Genomic DNA, 20,896 nt, shown 5'->3' on the forward strand with positions numbered 1-20,896 from the left:
ATTGAATGATTATTTATGGTTATTGAATGATTATTTATGATTTAATGGTTTGTGTTGGTCTTGCTTGCATGTTGGTCATTGCACAACAATACTTTGAAACATTACCTTGTTCTTGAGTTTGGTTAGTTTACCTGCACCACCATCAGATTGTCTGCACAAAGCAAAGAGCAGGCCCTTTCGGTTATGGTTAGTTTTGGGTTTTGTATAGGCTTGACAAATACTGGAACTCTTGATGTTACACAAGAGAACGCACATCAAAAATGTGTTCTAAACTGTTTAGTTGCAGTAAACAATGTTTTGGTAGAAGATTCAAATTATGCGTGATGGTGATGGGGAGGGGGTCTGGCTGTCCAAGGAGGAAAGGCCCTGGAAATGAAAATGTATGTTACAGATTCAGATTGATTGTCATTCACCATGTTAAAACAGTAAGTCCCAGTAAGTTGTCATTTTAGAGAATAAAGCATTTTTTTCTGAATGAAAGAACATGGTCCTGAATTCTTTCCCTGGAAAAATGTGGTGTTGCTCACAGAGGCCCCTCTCACCTCTAGAGGGTTTAATTAGGCCAGCAACAGGGTTTATCAAACTGCAGTCAAAGGATCAAAGTGACTGATGTTGGATCACCATGTCCCTCCCCAAGCAAAATCAGGATATCAAAGATGAAAAGGCAGGTTGTTTGTTTTAAAAGACAGTTGAGCGTATTTGCACAGTCAAAGAATAGTTAGACCTAATACAGCAATTAGAAAGTTGTCAGCTAGCAATCTGGCTTGGATCATACTGACATTGTACATATGTCCCTCCTGCAAGAGCATATGCTTCTGCACGAAGATAAGAGCATGCTTTTGAATTTCCAAAATAAACCTAAAAATAAATAATAAGTAAGCAACATGTTGGTGTGGAGGTGAGAAATACAATCTCAAAGCAAGGGAGTCCGGCAGGAGCCTGGGGCATCACAATGGTTTCAGGCCCAATGAAAATATATCAAAATATGCCCCATCACCACTGAAGTATGTGCTTGTGAGAAATTAACAGCATCAATGGACTATAACTTTCTGTAACACCAACAAAATTTTGTTAAGGAATACCATGAGAGAAAGTGTGATATTTCTCAATATTTCCCTCTCCATCATCTCTGCTTATAACGGTCTCAGTTTAAACCAGCTGTCCGAACTACAACACCACCGCATTGCTGGTCAGCAATTACGTTATCCTTTATATCTACTTTCCAGTACATTATGGTGATTCAAAAGCATATACGGTTTAAGTTTTTAGCTTAAACCATTGGAAAAATGTGCACATCATACCCCTGTTCCTTTCATAACTAGCTTTTCCCCAGTCTGCTTTCTCTCTGTCTTCTTTCTTGTGTTTGTGTCTTTGATATCTTGATTTTGTATTTTAGGAGAAAGATGGGGTGCTTCAGTATCAGTCACTTGGCTCTCCTGACTGATGCCAAATAAATTTTGTTGCAGGGTGGAAAAAAAATAGGAAAAAAACCAACATTTTAATTTATTCTACAGTATGGAGCTCTTTTTGTCAGTCCTACTTAGGCTTTGCGTGACTGTTTAGTGGGTCTTAAAGTGTTGTTGTTTTCCTCCAGCGCGCGCACGTGTGTGTGTGTGTGTGTGTGTGTGCGTGTGTGTGTGTGTGTTTGTGTGTGTGTCGGTATGTTAGACTGACATACATCCATGCTACTCATATTTCTTATTTACTTCAAACTCATACAAGAACTTGACCTCATAAATATTCAAAAGAAAAACTGTTTTCATCAGTGCAAACCATAGGTGCAAACCACAGGTGCAAACCCGATACAACCATGGACTGTGGATACAACGAAGCGCGGTCCCGCATGCAGCGCGCACGTAAGATTGCGTCGTTGAACCATGTGACCAGCACGGTGAGTCCTGATTGGCAGGTTCGGCTTCACAACGTTCAACAACGGCGCAGTGGGTCACGTGACAGCATCTGCTGCTGGCTGAGCGAAGCGTGTTAGCAGGTAAAGGAAAGAATAAAGGTTTATTCTGCTTGTGTTATCGTTTGTATGCCCTTAAAATCAGTCGAAAGTCGTCTGATATAGTTTTGAAGTAGTTCGGTGAAGTAAGATCGGTCGTATCAAATAACCCCTCCGTGTTGTTCGGTGATCAGCTAACTAACAAACTCGCTAGCTAGCCAGTGTTGTATATAGAGTCGTGCTGCATTGTATGCGGGCCGTTCACATGCCGGGGCATTTAGCCTGCTGCTGGCTCATCCCAACATTAGCGGGCCACGCGTTTTTCGACAACTTTTCTCCCTTTCACACCCAACCCGAATCCATGATACTCGTCTGAATATTTGACGACGCATGTAGTTCATGTTAAGACGCGGTGATTATTGTGTCAGTTTCTGTCGGTAGCTTGTTCTGCCGATGAGGTTAGCTTTTCGCTTTGGTTTTACACAAAAGGATTTATTTTCAGACTTGTCAAACTTGTTTTTATTTTGCTGCGTAGTAATCACGGTTACTCGAACGACAGTAACGTTGACGTAAAGATGAATTGTTTGATTGTTTGTCTGTATATTTGGTGTAAAATGTGTTGTTTTAACGGCATGAGCAGTTTCTCCGTCGCGCGGAACAAAGACAGCCATTAGCCGGGCTAAAGCTAGCGCGAGCGTTAGCCCGGGCGGCTCGTGTTTCCGTTGAGCTTATTTTAACGTTCACTCTAACCTGAGCTTAATCCAGTCTAAACATCCGTCAACAAATAGAAGAGACTCTTATATGAAACACAACGTGAACACTGTATCCGTCAACACACAGAAGTGTCAACATACAGTATGCACAAAGTCGACGGATCTCGTTTGTTGTCTTCTCACGCTAATTATCAGCAGACAATATCGAAACTAACGTGGACAACTGGACTGTTTATATCCTGGTAGAAGGCAGAGTGGTGCTTTTATCCACAAGTACACGCTGCATTGTGTTTACTTCCTGTTTTAGCCCTCCTGCTATGTTGCGGGTCAAATTGACCCATTTGAAAGTTCTAAAATCTGAAAATGTCAAGTACTTTTTCGCAATGAATCTTCTTCTGCTTGGCATAATTAGCAAAATAACATATGAAAATTCAAATGAAAATTCCTTGCCCAAGGACACTACTGTTTGACTGCAAGAGCTGGGATCGAAGAGAAACAAGCTGACAGCCTTTAGAACAGTGAGGGACAAGTGGGTAGAGCAGCTTCCACTGCTCAATAACCCAGGCCCTAATGTCACAGTGGATGAAAGGCTAGTGGCATTCAGAGGTTCCTTCCATTTTAGGAAATATCTGCCTTCCAAACCAGCTAAATACAGCATAAAAATCTTGGCTGCATGTGACAGAAGAGGTGTCTCGGGTTAATTTATTAACATCACTTCATAAAAAATAAGAAAATAATAAAACATTTGAAATGCAATCAACAAAAATGTATGTAAAACTATTGTATTTATATTTAGGGCTGTCCGACGTACATTAAAACAAGTTTTAACATTATTTATGAAAAACGAGTGAGTTATCCTCATTGAACTATAATCTGTGAGAATTAAAGAACACCATTGCACTAAATATTGATTTAAATGGTTAGTAATGGGGTTAATAATGAGATTTAAAAAATGTTTATTGGGATTGTTCAGGGCTCTGACACTTTTGGATCATTAAATATGCCCTGGGTCAAGTTGACCCAAGAACATTAATGCTGTCTCTAAGAAACGAACATAAAAGGAGGGTTAAATCAAACGAAGAAGGGGTTTTTAATTTATACCCAACATGTGCTAGTGCATACTCACTGTTCTTTTAATGTCCGAGACCAAGGGAGGGTTGTAAGATGACACCCGGACAGTCCCCCCTTGGCTGGCTAAATTTAAACTGGGTGGTTGGGGGCAACAGATGGAGTTATAGTCTTACATGGTATACTTGACAACAGTGAGTGTTGGACAGATGAGTTTAAGTAAGTAAGTACATTTTATTTAGTATAGCACCTTTCATAGAATAAAATCAGTGTTTCACAGGAAAATATTCAAATTAAAATTAAATCATTAAACAGTAAAAGAAACCGACAATAGCATAATTAAAACATTAGTCTGTACAATGTGAGTCGAAGGCCTGTTTAAAGAAATGTCCTTAAGAGTTTTTTTTTTTAACTGCCAACACAGACAGCTGAAAGAATATTTACAGGAAGGGCGTTTCACAACGTCGATGCCACCACTTCAAAAGCGTGGTCACCTTTTTTCCATGCAGAGCTCCATACACCAAAACAACAACCTAAAAATGAATCCTAAATTTAACTGGAAGCCAATGTAGGGAAGATAGAATCAGAGTGATGTGGGTTGTCCAAGTTAATCGTACTGGAATTGACCCTATATTCAGGGTTAGATTTTACTATATATTTTTCCTCTTATAACCACTTCAGAGATGTGTCATTTGACTTTATTTTGTCCTCTCTTTTTCCCTTACAGATTTTTCTATTTTGTACATACATTTTTTTGTATATACTGTATATGATGACTTCAATGGTCAGCAATCAATCCCGGGGGACTCGGGACAAAACGCTGCCCACCACCACACAAACAACACAACCACAGAAACAGATACAGGTGGGTTTTCACCACCTTACAAAAATACTTGTGATCAAGCGTAATTGTCCTGCTTAGTCGAAATATAGTGTTTATCTTTAAAATTAACCACAATCAAAACTTATGTCGCTTTGTATTGAATTCTTTTGTGCTTGGAAGTAAGCTATATAAGGAATGTAGTATGTAATTTACAACTCTTAGGTGACCACATCCTACATTGTGGGTTTTCTCAGGGATGGCAGCTCCTTTCACTTCTAGCATTCAAGCTAGGTGCAATGCATTATGGTTGTTTGGTTTCCTACTAAACTGTGTTGTTTTTTCTATCAGGCCACAGCAGAACAGATTCGTTTAGCCCAAGTGATCTATGACAAAAATGATGCAGACTTTGAAGAAAAGGTCAAACAGGTAATTTGTTTGTGCAAAAGGATTTTCTATAAACAGCATATCTTCCCAGGTTGATTATACACGTGATCCACAGTACTTTGTGTTTGTAACTCATAGCTTTGTGTTCCTCTTTTGTACAATCACAGCTGATTGAGGTTACTGGGAAGACTCAAGATGAATGCATGGTAGCCCTCCATGACTGCAACGAAGATGTAAACAGAGCCATCAATTTCCTGCTGGAGAGCACCTCTGACACAGTAGGTCTTCGTATACACATTCATTAACACATGCTAGATTTCGCCTCTGGTATGGCAATTTATTTCAGTTTGGCAGAAACTGAACTGCCATAAAACATGCAAAATATAGATAAGAGCAGATATTACAATATTTAGGAATTTAGTTGTTGCAGCAACCCAGACATAAGTGCAATCAAGAAAAAGTTACAATTAGTAAAATAAAATAAGTAAAGATAAAAATAGATAAAGAGAGAATACAATTAAGATATATACAGTGTTGCAAATGGAATTTAGATAAACACAAATGTTACAAATGGATTAAATAGCAGTAAATACAGGCAGTATCAAAAATGATTCAGTAGTGACAGGTTGACATGGTGTGATTATGGTTGGTAATGACAGATTAAGCAATATAATAAATAAACATGGGTGTATAATACGACTGTAAGTTGTAATAAACAATAATAATGTAATATAACATAATATAATATAGCAAATATAATTATATAACAGAATGTAATATGCATTATAGTGTCAAATAACATTAAAGGTGTATTTTGTAGACATCCTAATTTTGTATTATATGGCTATCAGAATTCCTGGGAAACCGTGGGGAAGAAGCGGAGCCTTGGGAAAGAAGGAGGTCCCTCAGAGATAAAAGACAGCAAGGAAAAGAGAGGACTAGAGCGAGAGGGCAGTCGTGGACGTGGGGCGTCCAACAGAAGGGGCAGAGGCATCAGCCGTGGGCGTGAAGGTAAGGTTTAGGTTAAAGACTTTTATTCTGTCTGCAATTTAGTGGCCTGGATCATGTATACATTTTTTACTGTAGGTATGTGATCTGTTAAAATAAGGTGCATCTCAACAATTGTATCACTTTCTTAAATACCTAGATATTATTTGACTTTTCATGAAAGTGAAATGTAGTCTTGACCCATTAAATGTAAACTAAAATGATACAAACATTTTCTATTTTGATATTGATAAGTATCACTTCCTTAAATACCAAAATGAAGAAAAAATACATTTAAAAGTATTAGAATATTTCATTTTGAGTTTGAGTAAATAACAATCCAAACAGTACAAATACATGCTACCAAAATCATAGGGAAGACTGCTGGCTTGAGTTGTCCAGATCACCCTCTATAAGGAGGATGCGCCACGAAAGGTCTTTGCTGAAAAGGCTGTTGCAAATGGGCTGAGGAGAAAAGAACTGGACTGTTGCTCAGTAGTCCAAAGTCCTCTTTACAGATGAAAGAAAATTGTGCATTTCATTGGGAAATCAAGTTCAGAGAGTGTAGAGGTAGAGTGGAAAGGCACAGAACTCAACGTATTCCAAGTCCAGTGTGAAGTTCCCACAGTTTGTGATGGTTTGGGTATGCCATTTCATCTGCTGGTGTTTGTCCACTGTGTTCTATCAAGACTAAAGTAAATGCAGCCATCCACCAGAGTGAATTTAGAGTACTTCATACTTCCATTGGTTGAAAAGCCTTATGGAGTTGCTAAATTTCCTCTACCTGCAGGACTTAGCACCTGCCTACAGTGCCAAAACTACTACTAAATGATTTGCTAACCATGATATTACTGTGCATGATTAGCCTACCAACTCACTTGCCCTGTATCACACGAAGAATCGTTTGGCTATTGTCAAGAGAAATATGAGAAACACCCAAACCAAGAGGACACACGAGCTGAGGGCTGCTTTAAAAGCATCCTGGGTTTCAGTAACAACTTAGCAGTCCACAGGCTGACCACCTCCTTGCCATGCTGCATTAATGCAGTAATTCGTGGGAAAGGAGGCACAACAAAGTATTAAGTGTATAGATAAACAAAGTACTTTTTAAATGTAATCATTTCAATATAATAAATCCTCATTTGATCTTGAGTGTTGAGATGCACCTGTAGTGTTCACTTTATTTAATGCAAGTTTTTTTTTTCTTCCTTTTTTTATCTCCTAAATAACCAAAGCCATAAATGTTGACTATGTTTTACTCTATTCAAGGCCGGGTGGAGGAAAATGGTTTTGAAGTGGCTCCTGGAGAGAGACGAGGAGACCCAGGGCGTAGGGGTCGGGGCAGAGGTGAGTGTCCTATAAACTGTAAGACATTGGCAGTTTTAAAACTGTTTCAATTGTAGACGGATGAAAAAAGTGCTATCTAATGCCACAAGGTAGTTCAATTTTCCTAATTATAGAGATTATAAGGAGATCTCAATATCAAAAACACATTTGAAAAGTAATTTTGGGGGGGGGGGGGGGTTGGTTGGTAAACACAAATATTGTCAAAGCAGTTGAGATTACACTTACTTCATTGTGGTGGTGGGAAAAAATGTAAAACTTGTGCCTTCTTAAATAGTCATAATTTAGAATAAGGTCTGTTGTAGTGAGTGCAGTTTTGAAAGGGGAATAGGCTTGACTGCTATTGTGCATGTTTTGGGGATATAGCTGGCAGCATATCTATTTGTGACTGCTGGCATTTAGACTATTGCAGCACTCCACATGTCTGGTATGTGCTTAGTCTCTGCAGCTGCTTGTGTGTTGTGCTGTTTGGTTTTGTGGCGGGGGAGAGGGGTTGTCAGGAGTGCAAGACATTAAAGAAGGTGTGAATTAGAGTCTGACTGGATATGTAGGCTTGTTGTCAAACAGAAGTGAGGGTCATCAGGGTCTGATTGAGAGGAAAATGCTCGATGACTGGTTATGCTTGAACTTCAGAAGGAATTTGTGTCCTTGTGACTTTTTTTATAATAATGTTCAATGTTTTCAATCAAAAATAAAATTTGAATATACATCACGGCTAACTGATCCATAGTTATTATATACTGAAGCCCATTCTTGAATGTTTTCTCTACTACAATGTTTTATTTTAATCTGTAAAAGTGCATCCTTTTATTTGATTACATACATTACAGTCCAAGAGAAATGCTACATTATAAAGAATATCTCAGGTATGAAATCAATGAAAAAAACAACAGAAGTGTATCCAGGAATGGTCTCAAAACATGAGAATGCAGTCTGAACGACTGACACGGGTCAGCATAACATAATGTTTGCAGGGAAATTTGCACTGGGTGAAAACAGTTTATTTCCAATAATGTTAATGCAAAGTGTGTGCAGGAGTTTCCTCTTTGAAAAGTGGAATACTGAAAAGATCGAAGGGATGCAGGAGACTGGTCAGTCATTTTTGTGTGTGTGCATCTCCTCAGGGATAGGTGTAGGGGTAGGGGTTCGTGGCAGAGGAAGAGGAGCTGCTGGCACCAGGTTCTCGACCCAGGGAATGGGGTAAGAACATGTTTGTTGTAAATATACGCCTGAAGTTGGATGGGGAGGTAATGATGTTGATTACAAGCACATATCTCAATAGAAACGTGTGGAAAAACTTACACCTCTGAATCTCCTCATTGTGTTAATTAGCCAGAATGTATTCCCTTCAGTAAACATGCTTACCTTTCAATCCAGTCTATCTTTACCATATCTATTTTCACCCTCCAGCACCTTCAATCCCGCTGACTACACGGCTAACTCTGGAACTCGACAGGAGCAATGGGAAGGGGATGGCAATGAACCTGCTGAGGGAACTGGTAATAGAAATAGCAAAACATAAAAAGCTGTGTTTTAATGCCTATACATTTCCCTACTTTTGCTTTAGAACGGCTATTTTGGCAACTTAGCAAGTATCAGTCTCATCTGGCATTCAGCTGCCCCATATCTAGGAGATTCCAAGCTGAATCCACCAGATGGACACACTCGGCTTGCAATTTTTTTTATTCTTGTAAAGCATCCATGATGTTAGATTTCATACAACTGCTTTGGGGTGACTGATGGTTGCTGACAACATTAGTATTGTTTGGATATGGCGACTCACCTGGCTGCTGGTCTGTTTTTAGGAACATGGGGAGGTAATGTAGAAGACTGGACTTCAGAAGACTGGAACGAGGATGTAAGAAAGCACTTTTTAATACTCCTCAATGGATTTGTAGGCTTTAGTTTGTTTGTCCACATAAAGTTTGTTTACTCATATTCCTTTAAATTTGTAATAACATGCCTGGTATCTAATCTTACTGGCTACTGGGGTTAAGTTGATAACTTGTTTTCTTATAAGATAGAGTAGAGAGTGGGGAATAACATGCAGGGTCATTTGGAAGTTGAACCAGCTACTGCTATGAGGACTACCTCACCGCATGGGCTGCATGCTTAAACTGCTATGCCGACACCTCATAACCTTACAGATTTTATTGCTATAAGGAAAGTGATTTTATGAAGTGCAACAATATCAATGGGACTTTAAATTGTTGTTGTTATAGAGTAGAGGTCTTACCCATATATTAATCTGATAGATTCCTGTTCTTTACCTCTCACCCTGTTCACAGCTGTCTGAGACAAAGGTATTCACTGCCTCCACTACACCTGGACACAAGTAAGCCCTCCTGCATTAATTCTAACTCAAAATGCACAAAGAACTGGTCTCAATTTGAAAATTGTAGCACAGATGAAATATTTTTGTTCACTTCCCTAACAGTGTGGACGTGGCTGGCCTGTTACCTAAGGGTGGAGTGAATTCCATGGAGTCTGATTTGGGGGCAATAGTTGATGGCCCCTCAGCCGAGGATCTGGGCCAAAGCCTGGTGTTTACCAATTCTCACCACAACGGACGCACTGCAACACACAGCTACGCACACGCCACAGCCAACAGCTATGCCCACGCCGCCTCGGCTGGTACCACCTACGCACATGCTGCACTGGTATGTATAGCCTCTGAAACTTTCACATGTGCTGCAAGCACAAGACGACACTTCAACCCATCTTTATATTCCTAAACACTCTAATATTTGGTATGTGTATATTCACTTTTTGTCATACTTCTCTCAACCTCACAGTCATCAGTTTTGGGTTCTGGCTTTGGGTCCCTCAATGCACCTAAGCCGACACCTGGCCCTGACATGAGGACTTCAGAGCAGCTCAATGGGCCTAGGCTTGGTCAGAGAGTCAGTCAGACGATAGCCTCCACCAGCAACAGTAATGTTTCCAAAGATGCAGGGCCACCTCCTACACAGAACCCTGCTCCTGCCTCCTCTCCCTCCGTTGAAATCAAGCCGCAGAGGGTTGAGAATGGTCCAGTTACTACCCAACATTGTAAGTTTATCTTGCATTATTTAGTAAGTTTAAACGAGTGAAGGTTAAACTCAAACAAATTAGTTTTTAAATGACAATTCAATAGCAATTTCATTAATACTTTCCTTAATATCCATATTCTTTTAGTGGAGATAAAGCTTCAGCCAGAGCCATCAGCGGTGCTCAGCCAGCTAGCTCAGAGGCAACATCAGTCCACCATCCATCCCTCCATAGAGTCTCTGGGCCTGTCTCAATCACATGCTCCACAAATCCCCACACCACCAGGTAGGACTACAGAATAGTTTCAGATTTGTCAGTGAATGACATAAAAGTCTGCGTAGTCTACTACAGCATAAAAGAAACAGAAAAATGAAACCAAAACTGTAGATTCTCAAATCTCAAATGTGAATGTACATGAAGAGAAGGCAAACATTCACAGGGATAAGATAAATGCTACAGAGCTGATGATAAAGTCAACTTTTGACCCCCTCAGTTCTGGGCTGGCCCATCTAATATTGAGAGGTGGCATCAATACACTGCAAACCATGGATTGGTCAGAAAATTGTTGCTTTCATAACAACAACACTATCTTTGATACATGGTATGAAATATGAAAATGATTCACTGGACATATGAATGAATCACAGTGCATAAAACCAATCCAAAGTGAATTCAGACGTCCCTTTGTTTGGATGGTAAGAGCCCATTCTTACACTCAGGGTACTAGAGCCGGGCTGTAATTTGCACTATAAATGAACTAAAGATGTGTCAATGCTTTCCCTGAGAATGAAATAACTACCACTAGCTCTTTGAACAAGTCTTTGTTTCAAGATCATGGCAGTATCACCATCTTCATTATGATTTGGAACAGTTATTTTGAGCTTGATGTGTTTTTTTTAACAATTTCAATTTATCCATCACTTTCATTATCTGTTAGGTCATGAATCCTCCATGCCTCCTGTGAGAGATGGAGCTTCTCCTGGAGTTAAGCTGCCAGGCATGGATCCAATCACAGAAGCCCCTCAGCGGCAGCTTAAGACCCAAAGACGCAGAGTACCTCCACCGTCAAAGGTAGACTCATCTGTTTCCTGATCTTTTATTAGAATAAACTGTGCAATGGTACAGTTGTGTCTGAACAGAGCTGCTGACTTGTATCCATCTATAGTTTTTTTACTTTTAAATAAATATCACTGCAAACTTAACATGATGTCCAGTATTGAAACATTTTACACACAAAAAATAAATCAAAATCAGATATCGGTTCGGTTGAATTTACGCCCTAATCTCTCTCTCTTTTTTTTTAATACAGATTCCATCGTCAGCAGTGGAGATGCCAGGTTCTGCAGATATACCTGGCCTAAATGTTCAGTTTGGGGCTCTTGACTTCGGGTCTGAGGCTGGTACTGGAACAGCAGATACTGCACAGACAGAGTCGGCCAGAGAGCAAGCCCCTGCTCAGGCCGCAGTTCCTGCAGCTCCAGCCCCCATGTCTATCCCTAGCTCCGTTCCCACTCAGCAGCCACAGAGCAGCCTGTTTTCCAAACCAGGAGCAGTCAGGTATGCAGAAGAGTTGTTTGTGTTGTAACAGGTTTGTGTGTTCATGTGAGGCACTTATTTTCAAAGTTGTAGATGTGTGTTAATCTTGTCTTATCGTCCTTCTCTGTTCTTGTTGATAGTGATCACATGAGCAGCTTACCCACCTTACCCTCGGCAGCATCAGATCCCTGCTTCCCCACACCATCCTTGGGCTTACCCAGTGCTACGCCCTCCCCCTCCCTGGGTCTTCCAAGTGCAGCTGCTCCACCGTCTTCCGCAGCTCCAGCAGCAGCTAATCGCGTGGAGAACAGTGGCCCAAGGACCCTTCCACCACATTTGGGCTACTCACAGAGCAAAGACGTCCCAGCAGCTGTTGCTCTGACGGTAGGGGCGGCCTTTTTGATGACATACAGTTGCACTCATAAGTTTAGATACACTAGCAGAAATTATGATTTCTTGGGTAATTTCTGTTTTCATTATGATAAAAAAAGAGTAAACACAGTTGTTTGACAATAAATGGCTTCACCCAACCACTAACCATGAGTGAAAAAAATGTTTTTCTCTTATCATTCATATTCTCTGAAAAATGGCCCAAAAAAACACAAATTCGAACAGGGTATGTAAACTTGTGAGCACAACTGTAAGTGACCTAAGTGACAAAAGACTTACACCACTTTTAACTGCTTTCCAGATATCTCGATGTCTGCTTAATACAACTTTGTTTCTTTTTCCTCTCTTCTTTGCAGAATGGCTACAGCGGTATGAAGACACAGAGCCCACAGGACCGTAAGTTCTCTCAGCATTGACTGTTCTGATAACTGCACAGGAGTGTCTAATAAAATGTAACACAAGTATTGATTGCTAAATGCGTTTGATAGGAAGTGGAGAGAGTCCTTAAAGAGGCAGGATGTAAAGTTTGTTAAAGAGCAGGGCACTATTAACCCGTCTTTCTCATTCAGTTTAGCTTCATTTATTCAAATTATCACGGCTCCTCTTTTCTTTTCTTTTTGTTAACCAGCATCGCCAAGAGCAGTGAAAACAGAGTCTCCAGTTATGACAAGTGATGGTGGCTCCAGCCACCACATCCCCTCCCCTGCAGTCACACCTTCCCACTCCACAGCCATGTCCTCGCTCAACAGGTGAGGGATGATTCAGACACACAGTGACTTTTTATTTTGCCAGGGATTCATTTTCTGTTTGTGTGGAGATAATGATGGTTACAAGCACATATCTCAAACAATTTATGTGGAAATATCTTTGACTGAATCTCCACCCACCTACTCATGTTTCTTCGGCTACATGTTTTTGTTACTTTATCAGATTTAAGTATACAGAACAATTTTACTCTCTTTCTAGTCACGTGACCAGTACTCTCTCATCTGGATCGACCCTCGCAAGCTCATCCCTCGTTGTAAGTGTTGGTCCACTCTTGCACACAGGATCAAGATTACTTGATATTCTGACTTTTTTTGTGCTAAACTCTTACTATGTGTAGAATCTTGTATTCTTGATCTGTTCTTTGACCTGCGAAAAGGTTTGTTTTCACCATCTCTGCTCTTGTTTCATCAGTTGAGCAATGAGGACAGCAGCAGAGATGTCAACCTTCATGCATTTCCGTCATCAACATCCAGCCAAGTTGTCAATCCCAATTCCTCAATTCCCCAGGCTGTCAGCAGCTTAACCACCAATGGTCTGCACCAATCTGGAGCACCAGGACTAACTCCTAATGGCACAAACTCAACACTGTCAGCTGCAGGAACCCGTGTTGCACCCCTGCTCGCCACATCAGGTAGACTTATAGGACACAGAAAGTCATTGTAAGAATAACCAGTTAACCCAAGTTTCTTGGAAAAATAAAACCTTTGTGTTCAATTTCTCACTATTGTCTTAAGATTGTATCTGTTCAGTTTACTTAACACAAAATGGTGTTTTTTTTGAAAACTTACTTTACCCTACTTTTTCAAGCTGTGTTCTCAGAATACATCTCAAGATATCTACCTACCTTCTAAATATTTCACTTTTTTAAGTGCTCTTTGATCAAGCCATATATCTTCTCTTTGCCAGGTAAAGCTCCTCCAAACTTGGCCCAAGGAGTGCCGCCCCTCCTGGCAAACCAGTACATCATGGGCCCTGGTGGTTTGCTCCCTGCTTACCCGGTAACTCTCACTTGCACACTCACTTAGTCCCCTGGGGCATTCTTAATTGTTGTCTCTTAATTAAGATCTGTGTTGGTGTCTTTTATAAGAGTTAGCACTAGGGTGTACATTTAAAGTATTTAATTGATTTAAAAAAAACATTATTATTCTTACGTCAAAAACAATGCGAAATATGTTGTTTTCCCCCTAAATTGTATTTTCTACAGCAACAAAATGCACATAACTGACTGGATTGAATACGGGCACATGTTTGACACGCAGAATATCAACGAACAGGCTCATGAAAATATTCTCCGCGGACATAATCTTATAAAGTGAAGGCTCATAATACTAACAGAAAAGTACTTCAGACTCGCAGTGTCCAGTTTTCTGCCTACTCATTCTTATTGAGCAAAATAAAGGTGTATTCGATCAGGTGTCAGCAGGGAGCGCAACCGGGTCACTATCAGTCCAGTGGCAGAAAAGCTCAGACGGCTCTGATGTTGCTGGTCTGCAAACATAGCGTACCTGAATTTCCCACCAGTCTGTTGCTTTCGTATCCAAAGGTGGGAAATGTCCTGTTGAAAGTTTTGTATTGATCCTCTTTTAAAAAGCGCACGTGGAGACCTGACGAGCAGCCGCAGCCCCCAGCTGAGCGTCTCCGCTGTGCGCAACACATTTAACAGCTGATTCACATCAAAACATGCTTTAAACTTAAAACACCTCCCTGATAGCTGAGTGTAATATGAGACCACATGATGTTTGTTACACATGATGGAAAATTGATAACAAAAATGCGTGTTTTGAGTAATTTCTTAACAATCAATTAATCAATACTGGATTAATTGTGGTCATCCCTAGTTAGCACCCAAAGAAGTTTGAAGTCCTCTTTCATCTGTGTATTTATTCAGTTTTATGTCAGTCCAGTGTCAATCCTCTGAGTTGCAATGAGGGGAATTTGTTAAACTATCATGAGTTCACCACTTATTTTATAGGGCTGTCAATGTCAGGAGTGACTGTTCTGTGTTGAATTAAGACCAAGCATAATGTCTGTGGAACACATTGAGAATGAGCAATGGTTGAAAATAACTGGCAATAGTGAGGTTTTTCAGTAACTCACAGAACGGACCCAATGATCAGTTTTTTCCTTGTTTTCTTTATTTCAACAGCAGATTTATGGATATGAGGATTTGCAAATGCTGCAGTCTCGTCTTCCAATGGTGAGTCTGTTTTATTCTGACAGAGCCTCTGCTACATCATACTTTGTTTGCTTGAGAAAACTGCCATCAGGCATGTTTGCCTTCTAGCCTTTGTGAAGTAGCCATACATAATATCTAGGATGCCCATTATGAATTCATCACACTTTGCTAATTGACAGTCCAAGATGCTTGAGTATTCAAATAATTAGAATGCTTGCTTTGTCCTTGATGTGAACAATGTCATAACATATATGGTCCCCGTTGATATTTTCTGTTTCAAGTATGAGTCATGAAACAAAGCATCAATCTTTTCTCATTACATATAACCCCTACATTCAGTTGTACAAAACTAGATGTTATTAAGTTTTTCAAGGGAAAAAAAGGTAAAACTGTTACAAATATTGGCCATGGGGAGCAGTTATATATTATTACTGTTGAGACTGAAAGAATTCATATCTTGTATCCCTAACATAATCTTCTTGTTTTCTCTTGCACAGCAGTTGTAGATTTAAATGTTCTGTTCAATTAGCACTCTAATATACAGACTTGAAAAATAACCTGAATAAACTGGAATACACCCAACTCAAATATTAATAATGTTTTTTGTTTTATCTCACTACACAGGACTATTATGGTGTAACATTCCCTGGTACTACGGCTACCCTGCCTGGAAGAGATGGCTTGGCCAACAATCCTTATTCTGGTAATTCATATTTTGTGTTGACCTGGAGATTTTTTTTTAATGTGTTTTATGAACGGTGTGAGTCTGCAACCTGTGATGAATTTTCATGTAGAGACTCTAACAAATTGACACGATTGGCCAGTTCATGAAACTTAAGATTTGATCCTTCTGCCCAGGTGAGGCCACAAAGTTTGGCAGGAATGACTCTTCGTCTCCTGCTCCCCCAACCAGCCTGTCTAATGCTGGGGTACAGGCCCAGGCCCAGCAGGCTCCTCAGGCAGGAAACCAGGGGCAGGGTCAGGGACAGAGCCAGGGTCAGCAGACACAGAACCAGGCCTTCCTGAACCCTCCCCTCCCCCCAGGCTATGGATACACTGGTAAAGAAAGACCACATGATTTTAAATGTTACCTTAAAGTAGTCATTATGCTCAACATGTACTCCATAAGTGTTAATTAGACTTTTAGTTTTTCTTTGGAGTCTGGGTAATTATGTCAAAAACAGGGATTCTTAAATTAAGTTGGTTCCTATCATTTAAGACAGGAGCTTGTTGAGGAAGTTCTGTTTTCAGATTTCAAAAATGTTTTGGATTATTTCAGCGTAAAAGATCTATTTTAGATTGTGTAGTGTTAACTGTAGAGATATATAACACAGCTTTCTGGGATGTACTCTGCATTCATAACACCTCTGCCCCTCCAACCTCAAGGTCTGCCGTACTACACTGGTGTGCCAGGGGTTCCCTCAGCCTTCCAGTATGGCCCCACCGTCTTTGTACCTCCAGCTTCGGCAAAGCAGCCTACAATGGGCCTGGCCAACCCCTCCAATCAATACCACCAACAGCATCAGCCCAGTTACGGACAGCATGCATATGGCGCAGGTACGACGAAGACAAAACCAGGAGGGCTCTGCCTGTCACTGATGTGACTCATGGTGTTTGTAGAGAATTAACACAGCATAGTTTTATTCAGTTCATCAACAATAGAAACATTAAATAGGAGGATTGTAAGAAGCAATTTTATTTAAGTTTTTGAATTTGCAGTTAAACTCAATTAAAATATATTTAAAAAAATTGACTGTCACTACATCTTTCCTTACAAGGAAGTTATGAATGTTACTGGAACTTTAATTGTCAAACTTGTTTTTCTGGAATCAGTGGCTTACCCAGTTTATTTCCCTCCGGGAATTTTTAATGCTGGAACAACCCAGGTTCATCACGCCTTACACACCTAGAGTACTCTCATGAATGTTTAAGTGTCATATACAGCAACTGTATTTGTACAGTGTTTTGTTCAGCTGTATTTTAGGGCTGCTGGTATAATCAGCAAGACCGTGTGTGTACAGAGACATTGGCTTACATTATGTGTGAAGAGATTAGAGGACACTTACAAGAAAATCAATTTTCATCTCTTTACGTTCACATCAAATGCTGCATGTGTGTGTGGAATTGGGCCTGTGTGTTTTTGCTTGTGCTGCATGCATAGCTCAAACCCCCTGCTGAAGTTGGACTGGGCTCAATATAGACACCGCTGCCATGTTAGTCAGGTTACCTTACTGCCTCTCTCTCCCCTGCCCCCCTCTCTTATTCTTCCATCCTCTTTGCTCTTCCTTTTCTTCTCTTCACATCTGGCCATCCATCTCCTTTTCTCTACCTACCCCCACCCTCTCCCCTGCTCACTCTGCCTCCTCTCTTCTTTACTCCTTCTTTTTCTTCAGCCTTTGATGACCTATCTCAAGCCCACGGTGGGGAGTACAGTAAGGGAGGGTACGGAGGCTCTGCTCAGTCACAGGCCAAGTCAGCGGGCAGCGGCCCAGGGAAAGGTACACACACAACACATGTGCGCACACACAACACGCACAAAGTCAGCTGGATTTTTTTCCTGTGGGAAAAACAGATGTACTCACAATTACAGATGATGAAACAGACGAGAGTGTATTGGAGGAAGGTGTGTATATGCATGTGTGTGATCACACTGTGATGTGCACATAAATGGATTCATGCAAGGGGTGAAAGGAAGTGCGAAACCTGCTTCTGCACCTCCTCACTTACTATGCTTCTTCCTACTGGCTGGCCCCCTTCTACTAACAGTGGAAATGAACATTCAGTGTTTGAAATTCAGCCAACAGTGAAGTGACGGAGTTGTTCTCTTTTCCCCCTCTTAACCCCTTTGATTTTCCTCTATTCTCTATCGTTTTCTTTCTCCTTTTATGCTCTCCTTCCTCCCCTCTGAAATTCCTACCTCTGTCTCTCTCGTTCCTTCCCCTTATCTTTTTCCTCTCAGCACCAGGACTTTCAGGGTCAGGTACCGGTGGAGGAGTACCTGACATGGGAGGATCCATCTACAGCAAAACTCAGGTTTGTGACCTCTCTCCGGCTCTATGTCTGTACTTAAAAGAACAGTAACCACATATGTTTGTTGATAATTGAGAGGCAGTTGCACATATATTTTCTTTATCAAATTTGTATTTGTTGTTTTAACTTCTTGTATCTTGTTTCTTATCCTCAGTCATTTGATAAGCAGGGCTTCCACACAGGGACACCGCCTCCCTTCAGTCTGCCTTCAGCACTGGGTGGAACAGGGCCCCTGAACCCTGGGGGTGCTCCTGGCTATGCTCCTGCTCCATTCCTGCACATTCTGCCACCCCATCAACAGCCCCACTCCCAGCTGCTGCACCATCACCTCACACAGGATGGCCAGGTAAGCTGATCAATGCATATATCACATTTTACCTGTCCAGGGTTTCAAAAAAGTTTGACTTCTGTTTTCTTTCTCTTTTTCTTTTGTTTGCTTAATAAATCAAGCATATTAAATGACCAGCCTTTGTGCTTAAAGAGTCAGGTTGCAAAAGGTTGTTTTAACCATTTGTATTTGCTCCACTCCATGGTTACTGGGTCCTTAGAAAGGTCTGAACGTGCAGCAGATTAAAAGGGGAATAGATAACCTGGTTATGAAGTTACTTGGTGTTGAACTTGTTTGATAAAATGCACTTTTCCCCCTGCAGGGTGGTCCAGGTCAGCGCAGTCAGTCCAGCAGCATGCAGCAGAAGACCCAAGGCAGCAAGTCCAGCTATGGCAGCTCCCCCTACTGGGCCAACTGAGGAATGCTTTCCACCACCCTTCCCTAAAAGGCTGTTTGTGTGTGCGCGTGTGTAAAGCTTAAACAGAAAAAAAAAACAGACACACTACCCTCACAATGAGCAACCTTGGGCTCTCTGGCCCTGCTCCCCCCACCTCCACAAGTCCTCATAAGTCTTTTGGGTTCTCTCTTCCCCCCTTTTCAAAATTGGTTGTACATGTAAGATATTTATGTATGTATTTATATATATATACTGTATATGTAATAGTAGAACATGAAATGTGGTTGCTGCATTTTATTTTTGAAGGACTTTTTGTTTACTTTTTTCAAAACTGCAGGAAAAGATGTTACATTAAGACAGAATGGGATGAAAATGATGACTATGATGGTGAGCGAGTGAGTGAAGAAGAAAAATGATCTAAAACTTCCTGTAAGAAACCACAAAAAGGAAACGGAGAGAGCTAAAGCACTGATTGCCTATGAGGACATTTCAGATGGGGGTGGGGTTTATAACTAACTGCATCTCTTGTCTTTTTTTCCTTTTTTTATACATAACCTCCTGAATGACCAGGCTCACACCCCCCCCCCCCCAAAAAACTTCATTTTGTAGAATCCTATCCTTCCCCTCCTGCCTCTCTCTCTCTCCCCCCTCTGGAGGGCTGTCTGCGCTCCTTGTGTCAACACTTTCCCTTGAAAGAAAGACCTGCCCATCTGAATTTTATATTTTAATTTAATTTTAACCATGATTTCCCTCGAAATAAAAGTTCTGAGCAGTTGGAAATATAATGCTTGTTGGAATATTTTTTTATTTGTGTGTGCATAGTTGCCTATTTTTTCTTAGACCTGTTGTGTTCATTTACTCTGTAAAAAGAAAACTTATCCATTTAAGCCAATTAGGAATCATTTACAGCATTAGGGAAATGCGAAGAATTGTTTTTACAATGCTGTAAATGATATGTGGCAGTGAGGGAAGAATTATCTGAGGTAACTAATGGAACGCAAATCCGAAAATCTAATACCATTTCTCCATTATACTTAATGAAGCCTACCAACAATGACCAAAAAATCAAGATAATTAAAATAATTTGACAGGAACTAAACCTTTTGCATTTCAGACTAATCAAAAACTAGTGAAACTAAAACCCACGACTTGTTTTTGTTGCTGGTGGCAAAGCTAATTTATGATCATAGAAGGAGGTAATCCTTCTATGATCATAAATTAGCTGTTTCCAAGATGGCTGTAAAACCTTCAGTTTGTATTTAATTCTTTAGTGCTTGAAACATTGTTCTCAAAGTATTAATTTTGGTAGATGTATTGACCAGAAAAAAACAAAAACCAGCTCTTCTCTGACAAAGATTTCGGTTTCAATTTCTCGTCATAATTGAGTTCTCTGTAATGGTCGTTTAAGCCAGCTGGCCATATGGTGGCCCAGCTTGAAAGAGACACAGTTCGGTCTGTGTTCTGAGTCCATTATGAGTAGACTACTTACTCGTGAAAGAAATAAAGATACAGTACAACAAGGCAGATAAGCTTGGTCCTGTGTTAAAAATATCTCATTTTGCTCAGTGTAACTCAGAAACGTCTGGTTAAGTACAAAATAGACAAGTAGAAGTGAATCCATAGAATCCATTTATATTTTTTCTGGAATGGAGATTTTTCTCTGTTTGCATATGAGTCACCTAGACGGTCTTTGTGAGATACTTTTTGTTCGGGCCTATTTACCCAAGAATATTTTTATTCCTGCTTCTTGAGCAACTTCAGCCTGGGAAAACTCAATTCTTCAAAATGCATTGTTAAATATATGGCTATTTTATTTATTTTATGAAAAACTTCCAACATTACATGCATTACTAATGTCAGCAAAGAATTGTATGTTTTCAGTTATTTATCTCACAGACAATTCAGATACCTTGCTTTCAAAAGTAATGGTTTCTCTACTTATAAACTAATTTGGATGGACACAGTAACACATAGTTT

The 20,896-nt window shown here is 40.3% G+C and overlaps 1 protein-coding gene and 2 non-coding genes across 6 annotated transcripts; all 3 read left to right on the plus strand.

Moving 5' to 3' along the window:
- The first annotated feature begins 1,866 nt into the window (after positions 1-1,866).
- On the plus strand, positions 1,867-19,704 carry LOC117818456 (ubiquitin-associated protein 2-like). Of its 4 annotated transcripts, none has more exons than XM_034691324.1 (29): positions 1,867-1,990; positions 4,454-4,591; positions 4,898-4,975; positions 5,101-5,211; positions 5,785-5,944; positions 7,190-7,267; positions 8,389-8,464; positions 8,675-8,763; positions 9,070-9,122; positions 9,553-9,599; positions 9,702-9,924; positions 10,060-10,315; positions 10,442-10,579; positions 11,232-11,365; positions 11,604-11,851; positions 11,971-12,214; positions 12,577-12,616; positions 12,849-12,969; positions 13,187-13,241; positions 13,400-13,619; positions 13,895-13,986; positions 15,135-15,185; positions 15,789-15,867; positions 16,023-16,223; positions 16,551-16,721; positions 17,558-17,662; positions 18,124-18,197; positions 18,349-18,540; positions 18,845-19,704. In XM_034691324.1, exons 2-29 carry the CDS (start codon positions 4,496-4,498, stop codon positions 18,938-18,940), a joined length of 3,528 nt encoding a protein of 1,175 aa, XP_034547215.1. In that variant the 5' UTR covers positions 1,867-1,990; positions 4,454-4,495; the 3' UTR covers positions 18,941-19,704. The 4 variants fall into 4 exon arrangements, with proteins under 4 accessions (XP_034547215.1, XP_034547216.1, XP_034547217.1 ...); XM_034691325.1 differs by having other exon boundaries at positions 13,496-13,619; XM_034691326.1 differs by lacking the exon at positions 17,558-17,662.
- Positions 8,503-8,585, plus strand: LOC117819659. Its single transcript, XR_004632597.1, has one exon. It is a non-coding gene; the product is annotated as a small nucleolar RNA SNORD121A (small nucleolar RNA).
- LOC117819657 lies at positions 13,029-13,106 on the plus strand. Its single transcript, XR_004632595.1, has one exon. It is a non-coding gene; the product is annotated as a small nucleolar RNA SNORD121A (small nucleolar RNA).
- Positions 19,705-20,896: the final 1,192 nt, after the last annotated feature.

The sequence above is a fragment of the Notolabrus celidotus genome, chromosome 9, assembly GCF_009762535.1.
Source record: "Notolabrus celidotus isolate fNotCel1 chromosome 9, fNotCel1.pri, whole genome shotgun sequence".
In the NCBI taxonomy this organism is placed as follows: domain Eukaryota; kingdom Metazoa; phylum Chordata; class Actinopteri; order Labriformes; family Labridae; genus Notolabrus; species Notolabrus celidotus.

What these genes read in the sequence shown, in the direction of transcription:
- LOC117818456 (XM_034691324.1), top strand. Translation starts at nt 4,496, where the DNA reads ATGATGACTTCAATGGTCAGCAATCAATCCCGGGGGACTCGGGACAAA. An exon ending in CCTACGCACATGCTGCACTG is followed by an intron (nt 9,925 to 10,059) that starts GTATGTATAGCC and finishes TCAACCTCACAG; the next exon opens with TCATCAGTTTTGGGTTCTGG. An exon ending in CCATCTACAGCAAAACTCAG is followed by an intron (nt 18,198 to 18,348) that starts GTTTGTGACCTC and finishes TCTTATCCTCAG; the next exon opens with TCATTTGATAAGCAGGGCTT.